Raw genomic sequence first — 18,234 nt, forward strand, 5'->3', positions numbered from 1 at the left:
GAGAGAAAGCCGTTGCTTGCCATTTCAGCCAGACTGACCATTCCCTCAATGACCTTAAAACATGCATATTGCTTCAAAGAGACTTTAATTCCAGACTTCAACCAGAAGCTTCAGAATTGTCATTCATGCTTAAATTTGACACTTTATGTATGGGTTTAAACAAAGACTCTAATTATCTCACCCATTACAAAGATAGCGTCCCCAATTATCACCTCTAATGTCATTACCTCACAGAAACTTCCCTTATTATCATCCCTATGTCATTACCTCACAGACACTAACCTTCCCCCCCTTAACCCCACTCTGTTCTAAAATTTGATTTGTCAATTTCACATGCGTTCATTTTTTTTATTGTATCACTTTGGCATATATGGTTGTGCCGATTTTCTTCCACATATTGATCTGAGGAAGTGGGTCTGGCCCACAAAAGCTCATCTCCTAATAAACCATCTTGTTAGTCTTTAAAGTGCTACATATTTCTGTCTTTTGTTTCAGCTACACCAGACTAACACGGCTGCATCTCCATCACTATTAAGTTGGTTTAGACCTCTGAATCAAACAGGATGTACCTCCCTCATCCAGCATCCTTGGGACCTGACCAGTCCTAAACAAGGGGAGTTGCAGGATCAGGGGAGGTCCTTCCCAACATGGCCCATGCTGACCTGCTGTCCCCAGCTAGGGCACCCCCCCACACACACTACTGTGTGCCCGAGTGGAGCTCCCCAGGGATGGAGGTCTGAGGCTACTACCACCCTCCGATCTCCATGGCCAGGGCCAGAGCTCCACAGCTGTCACTGCCAGCCCCCATAATCTGCGGCCGGGGCCAGAGCTTTGCAGCTGCAGCTGTTGGCCCCTCGCTACTGTTCAGCTGTATGGGGAGATTTTGGCAGATCCAGTAATGTGCCTGAACCACTATTGCTTACTGCTTAAACTTTAGCAACCAAGGTAACAGGCCCAAAATAGGCCTAGACAGCATGACCAAGCCAGCAAGGGGGAAGAAGGGGGAGTTTGAGGGCAGCTTGACTCCGCATCCTTCCTGAGGCCCAAATCTCTAGTGAAATTACTGAGCTATACATTAAGAAAAACAGGAAGTTTGTCTAAATGCCCTAAGACATATATCTATCAGGGCCCCCGGGCATGGAGTCTCTGAAAAAGAAAAAAATGCATCTGGTAAAAGTGATGATCAGAAGAAAACTTCTTGCCTAACCTTTAAAAAGTGCTTGCCTAACAAGTTTTTGAGTGACATGTTATTGTAATACTAATGGATAAATAGGGAAGGAAAGTTTGGGTTAGGGGGGACAATTTTGGGAACACTTGGAGGGACGCCTCAAGGACTCCTTGAGGCCTCTTTACTTCTGGATGCATCTTTGTCCCCACCAGCAGATGGAAGACTGACCATCGGAAGCCTGCCCGGTGTCACTCAAGAGCCACACTCAACTTCGGTAATTATCGAGGGTCGGGGTGTTTTACTAACCTGTTGTGGACATGTGTAAGTGCTTGAGACTAAGTAAAGTTTGGCTTTAAGTGAAAGCACTCTTGTGTTGTCCTGTTTGTACCATCCATCTATCAGTCGGACGACCGTGTCTCCCCTGAATTATTTCCTTACACCACCTCACAGAGAGTAAAAGTTACCGAGAGGTTTGGGTTGAAAGAACCCCAGGTAACACAGCCGCAGGGACCGGAAATCCCTGCTGCTCCTCTGTGTCCTGTCCCTCCCCACACACATGTATACAGGGCTCCTGGCTGAGTTGCTTGCCCCCCACTGCCACCCCGGCCCCACAGCCCGACCTCCTATACCTGGGCTCTGTGGTCCAGGAACCCCAGAGTCCCGGATAAGGAAGGTACAACTTGTATTTCACATTCAATCCAGAAATTCAAAAAGGGGTAAGAGTCAAAAGTTCCTGTTCTAATGCACTCTTAACAAAGGGTATGTCTACACTACAAAGTTAGTTCGAACTAACGGATGTTAGTTCGAACTAACTTTCATAGGCGCTACACTAGCACTCCGTTAGTTCGAATTTAATTCGAACTAACGGAGCACTTAGTTCGAACTAGGAAAACATCATTCCACGAGGATTAAGCCTAGTTCGAACTAGCTAGTTCGAATTAAGGGGTGTGTAGCCCCTTAATTCGAACTAGTGGGAGGCTAGCCCTCCCCAGCTTTCCCTGGTGGCCACTCTGGCCAACACCAGGGAAACTCGTCTGCCCCCCTCCCGGCCCCGGATCCCTTAAAGGGGCACGGGCTGTCTACGGTGCCCGTGCCAGGTGCAAGCCTGCCAGCACCCAGCCAGCAGACCCTGCACCTGGCACGGATCGAGCCACCCACCCGATGCCCCCCAGCCCTCCCCCTCTTCCCAGGACTACGCTGGCGGCTCCCGGGAGCTTGCCCAGGACTGCAAGAGGCGGGCACCCGCCTGGGCTAGGGCGGACATCGTGGACCTCATCCACGATCTCCGCACTAGGCACAGGAAAGTGGCCGGCTTGGGCAGGATAGCTGCCAGCCGTCCACCCAGGAGCAGGTGTGCAAGAGAATCAAGGGGGTCCACTGACACCCCCGACCCTGAGCCCTGAGCTTACAATGGCCGTCCTGAGTCAGACCAAAGGTCCATCTAGCCCAGTAGCCTGTCTGCCGACAGCGGCCAACCCTAGGAACCCTGGAGGAGATGGACCGAAGACAGTGACCAAGCCATTTGTCTCGTGCCATCCCTCTCCAGCCTTCCACAAACCTTGGGCAAGGACACCACTCCTACCCCCTGGCTAATACCACTCCATGGACCCAACCTCCATGACTTGATCTCACTTCCCTTTAAACTCTGTTCTAGTTGTAGCCTTCACAGCCTCCTGCAGCAAGGAGTTCCACAGGTTGACTCTTTGCTTTGTGAAGAACAACTTTCTGTTACTAGTTTGAAGCTTGCTACCCATTCCTTTCCTTTGGTGTCCTCTAGTCCTTCTTTATGGGAACTAATGAAGAACTTTTCTGTATGCACCGTCTCCACCCAACACCTGCTTTTAGAGACCTCTATCCTGTCCCCCTTCCGTCTCCTCTTTTCTAAGCTGAAAAGTCCCAGTCTCTTTAGCCTCTCTTCAACCTGTTCCCAACCCCTGATCATTTTAGTTGCACTCCCCTCTCCCAGCCTCTCTCTTCCCCTCTCCCACCTCCTTTTCCCAGTCTCCTCCAGTTTTGTTCAATAAAGACAGATTCCATTTTGGAAGACACGTTATCTTTATTTTGTACATCAAGAAGAGGGGCTAGGGAAGGGTAAGTGGAAGGAGGTGAGGGAGGAATGGGGCATGAGCCCCCGATGGGGAGGACTGGGCTGCCTCTGCGGGCTTCTAGGGGTGGAAGCTCTCCTGCAGCCCCCCAATTGCCTCCTCTCCCCAGATGGCAGCCTGCGGCAAGTGCAGCCGGTCTGATGGCTGAGTGCTGTGATGTGCCCAGTGTGGGCACTCAGGGCACTCCAAGCCAGGATTGCTTTGCAAGTGGGGCACCCCTGAGAACTGTCTGTCCGGGCTGGGGGTCGGGACCCTTTAAGCACAGCCCTCGGCTAGCCTGAGACAGCATCTCCACGCTCTAAGTCCTCCTCTGATGCCCTGCCGGCATTGCTTCCGGCCATCCTTAACCCCGCTTCAGGGTCCACTTAATGTGGACTTGCTAGTTCGAATTAGCAAAACGCTACTTCGAACTAGTTTTTAGTTCTAGATGTGTTAGTTCGAATTAGCTTAGTTCGAATTAACTAATTCGAACTAAGTTAGTTCGAATTAGCGCTGTAGTGTAGACATACCCTTACTGATTTATACACTCTCCTCACTACAGAGAAAAAACAGAAATCTAACCTCATCAGCAGGACTACTGGCAGGTGCCACAATTTCTTCTTCTTGGACTATTTGAGCTGGAACCTATATGACAAAAAAAATAGCAAATTAACAGAAAGAATCCTAGCTATTCGCCACTTTTCTGTTACGTTTGTTTTGGTTTTCAATTTCATTTTAACATTTTTTTAAAATTAGTCTACTATGCAGTAATAATAGTAAAATACTGGCTTCATAATTTGTGCTTCAAAATATGTGCACAAAAATGTATGTAACTTGTAAGGAATAGAAACCCTGATCTGGCAGATTTTAGTTAAGACAAAATTCTCTTTGACTTCAGAATTGAGTATGGACTTCAATAGGAATTTTGCTTAAATTTGAAAGGTTTGGCTCAAAGAATTTAAATAACTAAATATTTATATTTCATAGCAGTAAAAGAAATCCAGTTAATAAATAATTTATATCAACTCATAAGTAATATTAATGTTTAAAAGTGAATTAGCACAACCACAAGGAATGAGTGTCACATTTACAATAATAAAATGATTATAAGCACCTTCCATAATTCTGACATGGCTAATAATAGGTTAGTAGGAGGTTACTGAGTAAACAGATCATTTAAAGAAGTTTACAAAATAGCATAATTATGACAAGCTCAAATTTAAATCAACATTAGGCTGAATTTGGAATAAAAAAAACCTTGAGAAAATAATTCTAATAATTAAAAGGAAAAATCTCATTTCTACAATAAACCACTAAAAGTAAAAAGTGAAGTAAAAGAACAGTTAATCATGTTTTTTCTGCTGTACAGTGAGAATATAGATTAAACATAGTGGACCACAGTCTGTACTCTCTCACATAAGGGGTTACATTTAGAGCCCTGCGTGAATACAAAATTTGTATCCGCATCTGCATCCACAAAAATGAGCCACAGACATACATATATACATATACAGATAACCACAGATGTAAAGCGGATATTCACAAATTTGTAAGATTCTAGATACAAAATTTGTATCAACAGCTGCATTTATATCTGCAAAAATGAGCTGCAGATAGCTGCATCCACATCCACTGATGTGCATTCCTGGAGATATAATGCAGATATCCATGGATCTGCATGGCTCTAGTTATACTAACTTTGTTGGGATTAATTGTATGACTAAAGCATGCGGCATTTGGTCCATTGTCAGGACACTTTAGTTTCCTTCGCAATGTTATAACGCCACTTTCTCCATGGAAACATGCGTATTTTACTTTGCAAGTACCAGCTAAGCAGGTGTTTTGTAATTTTAAAAGAAAAATTAACTGTAAACACTAATAGAACATAGTGAATGAAAAAGAAGAGGGGCAGAGAGAAAGTTTAGCTAGCAGGGTTTGTGAGAACAGAAAGCTGCAACTTCTCTGTATAAAGTAGAGGGATTTCATTTTGGTTGGATGGAGTAAAATACATTTTTGGCATCTAGCTGACTAAGTCCATTCAGAGTATAAGAGAAGGAAAACAACTCAGAGTAATGTAAAGTAGCCTTAAAGCAGTGATAGCCTTAGTTGCATTGATTTTTCCAAGCATAAAAATATTGATTCACCTCCAACAAGCCAAATCCCCAAATAAAAATAAATCATCATAACTTGATGCTACAAATATAAAATCCTATCCATGGACCACCTGGCAAATAGGGGGGGAAAGGAATGTGTATTTACTGTGCTCTGTCTTACACACAAATTCTATATTTTATATCATATTTCATTTCTTTCTGTTTTCCTCTCTCTCTTTTATTATTTCTGTTCCCAGCCTCCATTTGTCCCATTCTCTCTCTTTCCTTAGGACCTTTATCCTTTTCCCCCCTTCAGGGCTACCCCATATCTTCTGATCTCCTCCCATCTCCCTGAACCACCTACTCTCCACAGCTCTCTTTCTTTACCATTTGCCCTTCTCTCATTCATCCTGTTCCATTTCCTAGAAGTTTAACTGTGCTGTTTCCATTGATATCCTCCAGTAAAGCACACTGTACACCAGTCTTACAATACTTACGTATATACTATTGTAGTAGAGGTTTCAAATGGGTTAATTTCCCAAAGCTGAGGGAAATTATGGGCAAAACTAATTGGAAGGAAACATTCAGATGACAATACATGAATGAAGATTGGAAGCTCTTTAACACAAGTTTCCTTGACGGCCATGTAGTGAGGTGGAGTGGCTTCCCACTTATGCAGAGGGGAAGAAATTGCCCTTAAATCCAGGGGGGTGACGTCAGGCCAGGCTCAGCCCTCCCACTGGAAGCTAAGGGGCAAGACAGACTGCATAAAGGAGGAGCTCTGCAGCTCAGTAGGGTAGGAACCGCTGGAGGAGACAGATGCCTTCTTCCTGCTTCATGGCTAGAGCTCAAGGAGGATCCTGCCCTACTGAACAGTGGCCAGAGCAGTAGCCACCAGCAGGTGGTGATGTGGGGAGGAGGGTGCACCAGGGGTCACATATGACCCCCAGGCAGGGGACTAGAGAGGCCAGAGAGACCGTGTGTCCTCCCTGCACTCACCGGCAGCACGCGGTGGGGAAAGCGCAGCAAGATGGCCCCAGCTCATGCTGCTCTCCAACCACGCTGCTTCTGGTTGTGAGTGGGCGGGGGGGTGGGAGAGAGGATCCCACCCCTCCCCTAGAGTGGCACAGCCCCACTGCAAGCTGAAGCCACCTTGCTCTAGCTTGTGCTGCTCTCGGGCTGCGTCTCTCTGGGGAATGGGCAGGACCACCCTACACTCAATGAAAGTGGTGTGGTGCTGCTGGAAGAAGGGGTGAAGTTGGAGCAAAACAGGGGAGGAGCAAGGGTGGGAAGAGGCAGGGCTTTGGGTAGATGGGGATTGTTCCAGCCCTTCCCCAGGTTAGGGTTGGGGCGCATGACTGGTGCCTTCCCGAGCCTCCTTCACCAGTCACCTGTGGCCTCCAGCCAACTGAGGCAACAAGGAGTTGCCAAGTCTACCACTGCCTATGTAACCTGGGGAAGCAGAGGACCTCATGGATCCTGGTACACCCTGAGAGGAGGGGAGGAAGTGGCTCAGAGAGAATCAACACCAATGCTGCACTGCTGCCTTAAATGCAGTCAGTGTGTTGTGGCTGGATTTCCCATTGACCTAAAGGTAGAATACTGCCATTGTTAGGGGCCTGAGCTGGGCTGGGCCATAGTGGAGTCAAGTGAGCACAGGTCCTCCTACCCCATCACCCCATTCCTGGTGTGGCAGCCTGCCCATCATTAGGACACTAGACCAGCATTAGTCTGCCACCTACCTGAGCCAAGGCGACAGGCAATAATTAGATTGCCTACTGCTCTATCTGCCTCAGAGGTCAGAGAAACCCTTGTGTTATGGGGTGTCTGGCCAACCCTCCAGGGGGGAGGGTGGCAGACCTCAATGACCCCTCAAATAACATCCACACCACGTGTGTTCATGCCACCTGTGGTCTTCTCCAACCGTTGGGCCTGTCGGGCAGCCTCTAACCCAGCCTCTTTCTCACAGGGCACATGGCCTAGCAGCCAGAGTCAACAGGAACACCCCTCTCCCGCAGGGCAGTGTGGACTACCAGCCAGAGTTTATTACAATTCCCTCCTCTCTCAGGACACTGCAGCCTAGCAGCCAAAGTCTACAGTTATGCCACTTTTCTGCAGGGAAGTGCAGCCAAAAGCCAAAGTCTGTAATAACTTCCCTCCTTTTTCAGAATGGTGGAGCCTGGCAGCCAGAGTCTATAATAACACCCCTTCCTCAGGGCAGAGCGGCCTAATAGCTAGAGTCTGTAAAAACGCCCCTCTCTCGGGCAGCACAGCTTAACAGCCAGAATTTGTAACAATGGATGTGTGCCCCCCTCATGGGGTTGATGACAGGGAGGTAGAGGGACCCAGGCCCACCTGCTCCTCCAGTTCTCAGCCCAGGGCCCTGTCAGTGATGATGTGGACCACCACAAGCTCAGTGGGATTCCAAGCTCCTGGGGAGCTCCCTGGACTACTTCCTATTAGGGATGTTAAGGACTAGTCAACTAGTCGAATATCTGATAAGCAAATGCTTATTGGCTAGTTGACAGGATAGTCAACTAGTCGCTTATCCCCCCCTTACTGCCTCTATCAGATGGAGGCACCAAGGGCAGGGGAAGAAGGGGTACTTCAAAGCGGCAGCATCACAGGGAGCCTGCGCTTTGTGCAGCGCTGCCACTTTGGAACACTATTGCAGCATTTCAAAGGGGCAGTGCTTCATGGAGCCTGGGATCAGCTGGAGTCCCCAGATGACCCCAGGCTCCGTGTGGTACTAAGCCTGGGTTCAGCTGTGCAGCACTGCTCCTTTGAAATGTTGCCACAGTAACGTTTCAAAGGGGCAGCGCCGCCCTATTGACTAATCGAATAGTTGATGTAGAAATGCATCGACTATTAAATTAGTGAAATACACGCGACTTAACATCCTTACTTCCTACCAGTCTCTTCCGGGTAACCCTTTCTTTCTCTCTACTCTGGACTTGCTACCTCATCTACAGCCTCCCACTGATTGGCCTCTGTGGCTTGGTCCACTGGTGGTTCCTTTTCAGGAGCTCCAGCAGCATCTCTTTCCTCAGTAGCAGTCAACCCACACTGAGCAACTCCGCAGGCCTTTATAGCTGGCCTGCACCCGGAGCATGCTCAGCAGGGTTGTAATGATGGGGCCTTCTCAGCCAGGTCAGCAAGGTTAATCCTCCCAGCCCCAGTGCAGGGTTGATACACCTTGTCAGAGTCCTCTAGACTGGTTGGTGTCTGCCTCGCCGGAAACCTGAGTTCCTAGACTATTTGGTCTCCTGTTCTGCTTAAGTGCCTGTGTCCTGAGACTAAATAGCGGCTCTGCCCTTGCCTAAAGGCCAGATCTCATACTGCCTAGTTGTTTGCTTTTTCATATGTACTGGTTGTAGTCTAGTGATAGAGATGCAGCCGTGTTAGTCTGGTCTAGCTGAAACAAAAGACAGAACTATGTAGCACTTTAAAGACTAACTATTCCCTACAAAAAGAAAAGACAATAAACTTTCTAAACTGCTCCACAGCACAGGGTACAACAGCAACTACCTCAACCCAATATTGTTAACCTCTCTAGCTACAAACTCAACCCAGCAGAAGAATCTGTCTTATCCCAGGGGCTTTCTTTTTGCCCCACCTCCCCCACTAATTGGATTCAATTTTGTGTAAAAAAACATCACCTAATAAACCATCTTGTTAGTCTTTAAAGTGCTACATAGTTCTGTCTCTGGTTGTAGTCTAGACGCTCTTTTTCGAAAGAGGCTTTTTCGAAAGTATCTTTCAAAAAAGCCTCTTTCAAAAGAGGCTTGCAGTCTAGACGTAGCCTAACAGTGTTAATGTTGAAAGTGCCAATATTCAAAAAAAGAAAGTATGATGACCTACGTAAATATAGGTTAACATAATATCAACTACAGGGGAAAAAATGGAAAATCTGATTCAGGATTTAATTGATAAAGAATTAAAAGACAAGAACATAATTAATGTCAGTCAACATGATTTTATGGAAAATAGGACTTGCTTGTCAAACAAACCTGATTTCATTGTTTAACGAGACAGCAAATCTGGCATATAAACGTAATTGCATAGACTGCAGTAACTCTGACAAGGATTTAGGGCAGGGCTACTCAACTTTGGAAGCCCCGGGGGCCACAATGATATTCACAGCACATGCCAAGGGCCGCAACTGAAGTGTGGTTGCATATGCATGCGAACATATATGCAAATAAACGCAAATAGCTTCTTTCACACTGACGAGAATGAATACAAAGATTAAGCCTTCAACTGCCGAACCCAAATGTGGCCAGTGCGAGCCAGTCAGAACCTCTCAGGCTCTGCCCACAAGGCTAAGCAGCCAGTACTTCCCACAATGCCCAGATCTCCCGGCACCTCCTCCCTGGGGCTAGAAACACCGACATCCTGTTCCCGTCTGTTCTAGCCAGCCTGTCCGCTTGCATCTTTCAGTGCTCACCCCACCTGGGAGATGCCTCGCCATTGTGGAGCGCGTTCCCAGTGGAGGCCACGTTCAAAGGATCCCACCCGCGTGCCACGTGTTGAGCCCTGCATAAACCCAAACAGCACCATGGGCCACAAACAAACTGGCCCTGGGCCACAGGTGGCCTGCAAGCTGCGTGTTAAGTAGCCCTGATTTAGGGGATCACAGTGAACAAGCGAATCAACACAAGTCCCCAGAATGATGAAATGGCAAAAAGAGCTACTGAGATCTTCGGATCTATAAACCAGGGGGATGGAAAATAAAAAATAGGAAAGTGACTTTAGATCAAGTACAGCTGGGAATCGGGCAACATCTGGCCCGTAGGGCGCATCTGTCCCACCAAGCCACTGCATCTGGCCTGCAGGAGACTCAGTTGGCTCCCTGCCTGTGCTGCCCCCACTCAGCACTTAGAGAAGCTGGCTGCAGGGCTTGTTAGGGTTGCCAGGTGTCCAGTAATCAACTGGACAGTCCAGTTTTTGGGCCCTTTGTCCGGTAAAAGAAGTCAGAAAATACCGGACACATACAATGTCCGGTATTTTCTGGTTTTTCAGCTGGGCGCCCGATGGAAGCCTGGGGGGTGGTGGGAGTGGCTGGGAGATGGGGCATGATCGGCGCTGGGAGCCTCTGGTTACGTCTGACGTAGGAGTGATGCTTTGGGGAGGAGGAGAAGCCCTGTCCATGCTCTTGAGCACTATTCAAGCTCATTGTGGAGCCGTAATTGGACTCGCTCATGCTTCGCCAGGACCGTGTGCGGGACAGGCAGTGTCCTGGAATCTACATGTGGCAGGGTCAGTCCCACTCCCCGCCGGCCAATTCTCTCCCCCACCGCTCTCCCCTCTGCCCCCGGCCAGCCCCACTCCCTCTGACCCCTCCCAACTAGCCCCACTCCACCCGACACCCTCCCGACCAGCCCTGCTTCCTACTGGCTGGTTCTTCTCCTCCCACTCTCCCCTGGCCAGCCCACTCCCCCTGACCCCACCCCCGATCTCCCCCAGCCAGCCCTGCTGCCCCCGACCCCCCCCCCCGACCAGTCCTGCTTCCCACTGGTCCCCCCCCCAATCTCTCCCAGCCAGCCCCGCTGCCCCTGACCCCTCCTCCCTGCCATCCCTGCTTCCCATTCCCCCCCTCTCCTCCTGGCCAGCCCCGCTCCCCTCCCAGACGGTCCCTTCCCCCACCCCCTACCTCTGATCAAGTGTGTCTGGTATTTTTTCTGAAGCTACCTGGTAACCCTAGGCTCTGTGAATGCTGCAAGCCTGGTGGAGGGGAGAGAGGCTTCTCACACTGCCCCAGCCAACAGGAGATTGCAGGGCACGTATCATTTGAAGTAACTCTTCCCTTCTCCCACAACTCACAGCCTTCAGTTCAGAGTAGCATACACATAGCCCCTGCAGCTGCTCTGAGCATGTGTGGGGGCATGAAGGGCATGGACCCTGCTAAGGAACCTGCTGGGTTGCTGGCTGGGAGCCTCCCAGCTAAGTACCTACCAGCCAGAGCCTGCCTCTGGCATCCCATCCCCTCTCTCCCCCTCTCTGTACCCCCTACCCCATGTTACCCCAAAAATATTCTCACTGGAGACCACCCAGGGTTACACTAGTATGGGTTTATTTCCTTTTCCACTAAGTAAAACTAAAGAGGAGAAAGCAGCCACCAAAGGTTTAAACTAAAGAAGATAAAACTCTCTCTCTCTCTCTCTCTCTCTCTCTCTCTCTCTCTCTCTCTCACACACACACACACACACACACACACACACACACAAAAGCAAGCAAGCAAGCACACACCCCTCCATTCATTCACTCATTCACACCCATTCATTCCTGCCCTCAGGCAATCACACACTTACACAGACATATGGGCTGTGTCTACACTGGCCCCTTCTTCGGAATAGCCATGCTAATTTAGAACTTTGGAATAGGGAAATGCGCGGGGGATTTAAATATCCCCCGCGGGATTTAAATAAACATGGCCGCCGCTTTTTTTCCGGGTTGGGGAAAAGCCGGAAAAGAGCGTCCAGACTGACGCGATCCTCCGGAATAAAGCCCTATTCCGGAGGATCTCTTATTCCTACTTGAAAGCCCTATTCCGGAAGATCTCTTATTCCCCAAGCCGGAAAAAAAGCGGCGGCCATGTTTATTTAAATCCCGTGGGGGATATTTAAATCCCCCGCGTATTTCCCTATTCCAAAGTTCTAAATTAGCATGGCTATTCCAAAGAAGGGGCCAGTGTAGACGTAGCCATGGGTTGCAGAAGGAGCCACGGCATGTGGATCCTAGAGGGTCTGTCTGCTCATCATGGCTGAGGAAGCTGGTCAGGAGGAAAGACACTGGAGGGGAGCTTCTCATGAGCAGGGGAAGGAAAAAGAGAGAGTCTCACATGTGCTCCTTCTCTTTATATAGTGTCTGAATGGCTCCTGTGACTCATTCACCTCATCATCAGGGAGCATGCCCAGACTTCCGTTTATCCAGCAGAGAGCATGCCCAGACTTCCCTTAATCCAGCAAGGAGCATGCTCAGACTGTGATGACTCATTGAAATGTGCTCCATTGTTCCCAGTCTTCTTCAAACACACTCACACACTCACACTCTCTCTCCATTCACCCAGGGGAGAATGCAGCTTAGGGAAAGTTACAAGCAAGGTGGCTGAGAGTTACAAAGATTACAAAATTGCAGTTTACAGAAAGTTTCTGAGAGTTACACAGATTACAAAGATTGACAAGGATCACAATAAATTGCCGTTTACAGTAAATTTGAGAGTTACACAGATTACAAAGTTTGACAAAGATCACAATGAGTTACAGTTTAAAACATTAGACCCTACAGTTTGGTGTAACTTCAGAAAATCCATGTATATAAATCTAGTGAGCTCAGGTGGAGCCTTTTTTTATGCAACACCCCACATAACCCAAACCCTCTTCACCCCTACTCCTACACCCTTACTCCTTCTGAGACCCTGCATCCTCTCCTACACTCTTCCTCCAGGTCTCAACCCCTACCCAGACCTTGCACACCAATTCCCTACCCCCAGTCACAATCCAAATCCCTGCACCCCCTCCTGCAGTCCGCCCCAGGTTACAACCCCCTCCCAGACCATGCACAAAGGATGTTAACAGGTCATTAGTTAATCAGTTAACTAATTAAATGGGATTTTACATCCTACTCTGCACCCCTCTTACACTCCTCCTCCAAGTCACAACACCCTCCCACACCCTGCACTCCCTCCTCCAGTCCTCCTCTAGGTCAGAATCCTCTTCTGCACCCATATCCCCTTCTGGACCCTGCACCCCCTCAAGCACCCCAGTCTCCTGCCTTAGGTCACAACCCCTTCCTTCACTCTGAACTCCCTCCCAGATCCCACACCCCCTCCTGCATCCCAATCCTTTACCCTAAGCTCCCTTCTGCACACAACCTCAATCCCAGACCCCCACGTCCCCTACATTAATATCATGGAAGAGTGAGGCCCTTGATAACTTACCAAATTCTTGGAGTGCCCCCCCCCCATCCCTGATGTACAGCATTGGCAATACTGATACTTGAATATTGCTTACTGTTCTGAACCCCACATTTTAAAAAGGATGTTGAAAAATCAAAGGGGGTACGGAAAAGAGCAACACAATTAATTCAAGAGCTAGAAAAAATGCCTTAAAGTAAGACATTTAAAGAGTTCAATCTCTTTAACTTGTTTATAAAAAAAAATAGAGATGTGACTTGGTTACAGTTTATAGATATTTTTATTAGGAGAAAACAGCATACTCTGCTATCAGAGAAAGGCAGAAACAAAAACTAATGACTGGAAACGGAAACTAGTCACATTCAAATGAGAAGTTAGGTGCACATTTTTAACTGTCAGTGTGATTAACCATTGATACACTTACCAAAGGAAGTAGTGGAGATTCTCCACTTCTCGATGTCATCATATCAAGTCATTTGGTTCAATGCTAGGTAACCAGGTAAAATCTAATGGTCTGTGATATACAGGGGGTCTGATTAGATGACACCTTCTTATACCATCTGGCCTTAAATTCTACTAAACTATGAAGAATCAGAAATATAAGATGACAGTTCAAATTAGCTATATCTAAAATAGTGTTACATACCACTAAGAGCAGATATGAAGCCAATATTTCCCTTCTTCTCACCAAGAATGAGACTAATGAAGATCAAAGACACTTCAGATAGAAGACTGCCCAAAGCCAAGATCATGCCTTCTAGGTATTTCCTCTTTCTCTAATAAGCATCTCCTCCTCCACCTTATCTGGGCTCTTTTAAAACCAATTTTCTCTCAGCCACTTCACAACATTTGTCATATTGATGACACTGCAAAGCACAAAAGTCACACTATTTCCCCTTAAGTCTTGACACACATATTGGAGAGGATGGTTAGCAAGTTGGAACCCTGCAGTACTATGTTTGTAAAAGACCTCAGGGAACTAAAATAATATTTTCATTCTACCCTTCAGCATCTTTCAAAGATGAAGGAAAGAGTCCATTGATGGGTTATTTTCCTGAAAGATCCCATAGGCAAGTCATCAAAGCCTAGGAGTTATTACTATCAAAGGCTGTGGATAGCTTTTGATCCTTGTCAGCATGTACACCACTGCAAGAGAACTGCCATCAACATCACCATCTGTGCATTGCATCCACAACTAAAACAGAACTGACAATGATTTGAAACATTTGTAAAATACATCTGGATTCAGAGAGGGAGCCAGTTTAGCATGTTTCAGCAAAAAACAACCAGGAGTCCCGTGGCTCCTTAAAGACTAATTTATTAGAACATAAGCTTTCGTGAGTTGCATCTCACTTTGTCAGATGCATGAAGTGAAACAATCAAATGACAACTCACTTATGTCCTAATGAATTTTGTTAGTCTTTAAGGGTGTGTCTACACAGCAAAGTTATTTCAGATTAATGACTGTTATTCCAAAATAATTATGCGAGCATCTACATAGCAATTCTGTTATTTCAAAATAATTTTGAAATAACAGACGGCTTATTCCAACTTCTGTAAACCTCATTCTATGAAGAATAACACCTATCCGAAATAGCTATTTTGAAATAAGGCGTGTGTAGATGCGCCACCTCTGCTATTTCGAAATAGCTCTTCACCAGGGCCATTCTAAGTTATTCCTCGTGGGGTTCTAAGTCGAGATAGCATGTCTACATTAGGGAAGCCTTCCTCGGACTAATTCTGAGGCTTCTCTGCAGAGTAGATGTGCTATTTAGAAATAAGCTATTTTGGAATAACTGTCTGAGAATAGCTTATTACAAAATAGCTGTGCAGTGTAGACATAGCCTAAGGTGCCACTCAACTCTTTGTTAGTTTGATTTTAAATACAACTGGAGTTATTCAATCATCTTTCCAATATCTTCCCCAAAAATGAAATGTTAGATACCGAGACTGTTACCATCATGAAAATCTTTTTTGAGCAGGGCCTCAATGATGGAAGCTGGCAACCTGCTCTCTTGAATACTCTTCCAGAAATATGATCTAAAATTAAAATATATTTTCAAATATTGTGATATTTAAAGCCATGCAATTTGATTAAAAGTGCTTTATGACTAAATACATAGTAAAATGCATACTCAGTGTATGCAATTATTTAAAAATATAAATAAAATAAATAGTTTGGAGTGTCTGTATTTGCTGCTCCAGATTACAAACTTTGAGATGCAGGTGTTATTTACAGTGCTTAGGCTTTGCAGGTATAACTATACCAGAAGAGTTATACCTGCAAACTCTCAGGGTACATCTACACTACATGTTTCTTGCTCAAGAAACCCCTCTGGTGTGTCCACACTTGCCTTTTTGCGCAATAGCTGTAGCGCAAAAAGGAGTTATGCCTTGTAAAAGGAGGTTTACCTACGCCAGAAAAAGCCCTCTCTTCTGCTGTTTTACGGTTGATTTACTTGTGCAAAAGAGCAATTGAAGTGTGGATGCTCCACGGGTTTTTGCGCAAAAACAGCTGTTTTCATGCAACAATCTTGCAGTGTAGACGTTGCTTCATAGTAGAGATGCAGCCTATTTTATTTTAATTATTTTGCCACTATGGCTTATACCAGTTCTCTGAAAAAATAACCAAAAGGACTCTGAGGTCACTATCATTGTGCCAATACTCCTAACTAGCATAGCTGTGCTGGCAAAACTTTTAAATGCAGCCCATGCCACAGAAAACGGTTTTCCAAGTGTTTAAACAAAGCCTCACACATCAGATGTTCAAAACCTGATTCCTGAAAGCTTTTCATCTGCACTTTCAATCCAAATCCTGATTCCAGTGAAGTTATTGGCAAAAATCCTGTTTTTTTCAATGGATCAGAATTTGACCTGAAGTGCATTAGCAGTAAAAGCAGTAAAGTTCGAAATTGTTAGTTAAAAAGTATGTTGAATGTTATTTACAAAGGCATCTGAATATTCTGCCAGTGATTGTGGTTTTAGAGCCCAATTTATTTTGAAAAATAAATGTCTCTCCTCTATTGCTGTGTTAAACATTCACATTCACACTCACACACTCACACACACACACACACACACACACACACACACGCACACACATGGGCGTGACCAACTAATGGACTATATAGTGAAGAGAATAAAATTAACTTTACAAAATGGGCTGTGAAATGCACAAAATAAAGAGACTTTTTGTGGGGAATTCTCTTCCTAAGCGCTTTCAATTATATAGGTTGAACCTCCTAAATCTGATATTCTCTGGTCTGGCAACATCTGTGATCTAGAAAGACCATGGATGTTGCTGGACCAAAGAGCCCCAGCTATTGAGAGTCCAGCAGCCAGGAGCCCCAGCGTGGGCCGGGAACAGCAGGGCCAGCAGTGGCCGAGAACTCCCATCCTCAGGGAGTCCCAGCTAGGTGGGGCAGCAGCTGGGCCAGCAGGAGCCCAGAGCATGGGGAGTCCCTGCAGGAAAGGGCAGAAGCAGGGCTGGCAGGAGCCCCATCTCTGGGGAGCCCTGGCTGGGCAGGGAAGAAGCAGGGCCAGAGCCCAAGCCCAGCAGCATCTCTGGCCCCCTGGCAGGACTGGCAACAGCTGGAGCTTGAGCCCGGGCCAGCAGGGCCAGAGCCCAGTAGCAGTGGGGCCAGTAACTGGCAGGAGTGGCAGGCTGGGAGGCCAGTGGCAAGGGACCTTCTCTTGTCCAGCAAATTCCCTCATTCAGGACTGGTCAGGCCCCAAAGGTGCTGGACCAGCGAGGTCCATCCTGTACTGAGTTTAGGGGTTACTTGCCTCAATAGCAGATAAAATGTCTTCAGAAACAAGTGTGATTTTTAAATTATTGGTGTCCCTTTAATTATGGGCAAACTGCATTCTGATGTTTCCAGTAAAGTCTGCAGTGGAGTTCTGCATTGCTATCATCAGCAAAAATTGAACACATTCTCTTCTGCAAAACTATCTGAAGGGTCTCCAAGATACACATCTGTTATGATTGCAACAAGATATGGAAAGCAGATAAGTCTCTATTATCATGGTTCCACAAGGTAGAGTTTACCAAGCATGGTTGGTTCTATATTATATATCCTGCTCATAAATTTTATCAGAAGTCTCAAAGGCTTGTATTATCCAATACAATTTATTAACTGGTGATCATATTTCACTTTTTGGTTTTATTTCAATGGAATGGTATTTGTAGTTGTTAGCTAATTTTCTTCCCTACGGCTGCGTCTAGACTGTAAGTTTTTCCGCAAGAGCAGCCGCTTTTGCGCAAAAACTTGCCAGCTGTCTACACTGGCCGTTTGATTTTGCGCAAAAGCACTGACGTTCTACTGTCTGAAATCAGTGCTTCTTGCGCAAATGCTTTGACGTTCCCGTTCGGGCAAAAGCCCTTTTCCTGAAATGTTTTTGCGCACGAGGGCCAGTGTAGACAACTGAGAACCGTTTTGCGCTAAAAAGCCCCAATGGCAAAAATGGCGATCGGGGCTTTCTTGCGCAAAACCGCATCTAGATTGGCACGGACGCTTTTTCGCAAAAAGTGCTTTTGCGCAAAAGCGTCCATACCAATCTAGAAGCTCTTTTCCGCAAATGCTTTTAACGGAAAAACTTTTCCGTTAAAAGCTTTTGCGGAAAATCATGCCAGTCTAGATGCAGCCGACTAGTCTTAGTCCTACTCTTCACTTAAAAATTGGATTGACCTAGCTACATTGCTCAAGCCTGTGCAATTAAGTGATTGGGCAACAAAATAGCAAATGAAATGTAATGTTGATAAATGTAAAGTAATGCACATTGGAAAAAAGAATCCCAACTATAGATACAATATGATGTGGACTAATTTGGCTACAACTACTCAAGAGAAAGATCTTGAAGTCATTGTAGATAGTTCTCTGAAAACATCCAGTCAGTGTGCAGCAGCAGTCAAAAAAGCAAATAGAATGTTAGGAGGCATTAAAAAAGGAATAGAGAATAAGACAGAAAATATCT

General features: G+C 46.4%; 1 protein-coding gene across 2 annotated transcripts in view; it reads right to left on the reverse strand.

Annotated features, from left to right (window-relative positions):
* DCDC2C (doublecortin domain containing 2C) overlaps window positions 1-18,234 on the reverse strand; it is a 128,401-nt gene that overhangs the window by 27,706 nt on the left and 82,461 nt on the right. For both annotated transcript variants that reach the window (XM_075923537.2, XM_089777059.1), the window contains exon 9: window positions 3,835-3,897. In XM_075923537.2, coding sequence (XP_075779652.2) covers window positions 3,835-3,897 — 63 coding nt within the window. The remainder of the gene's footprint in view (window positions 1-3,834; window positions 3,898-18,234) is intronic.

Source organism: Pelodiscus sinensis, chromosome 3 (genome assembly GCF_052426305.1).
Source record: "Pelodiscus sinensis isolate ZL-2025 chromosome 3, ASM5242630v1, whole genome shotgun sequence".
NCBI classification, from domain to species: domain Eukaryota; kingdom Metazoa; phylum Chordata; order Testudines; family Trionychidae; genus Pelodiscus; species Pelodiscus sinensis.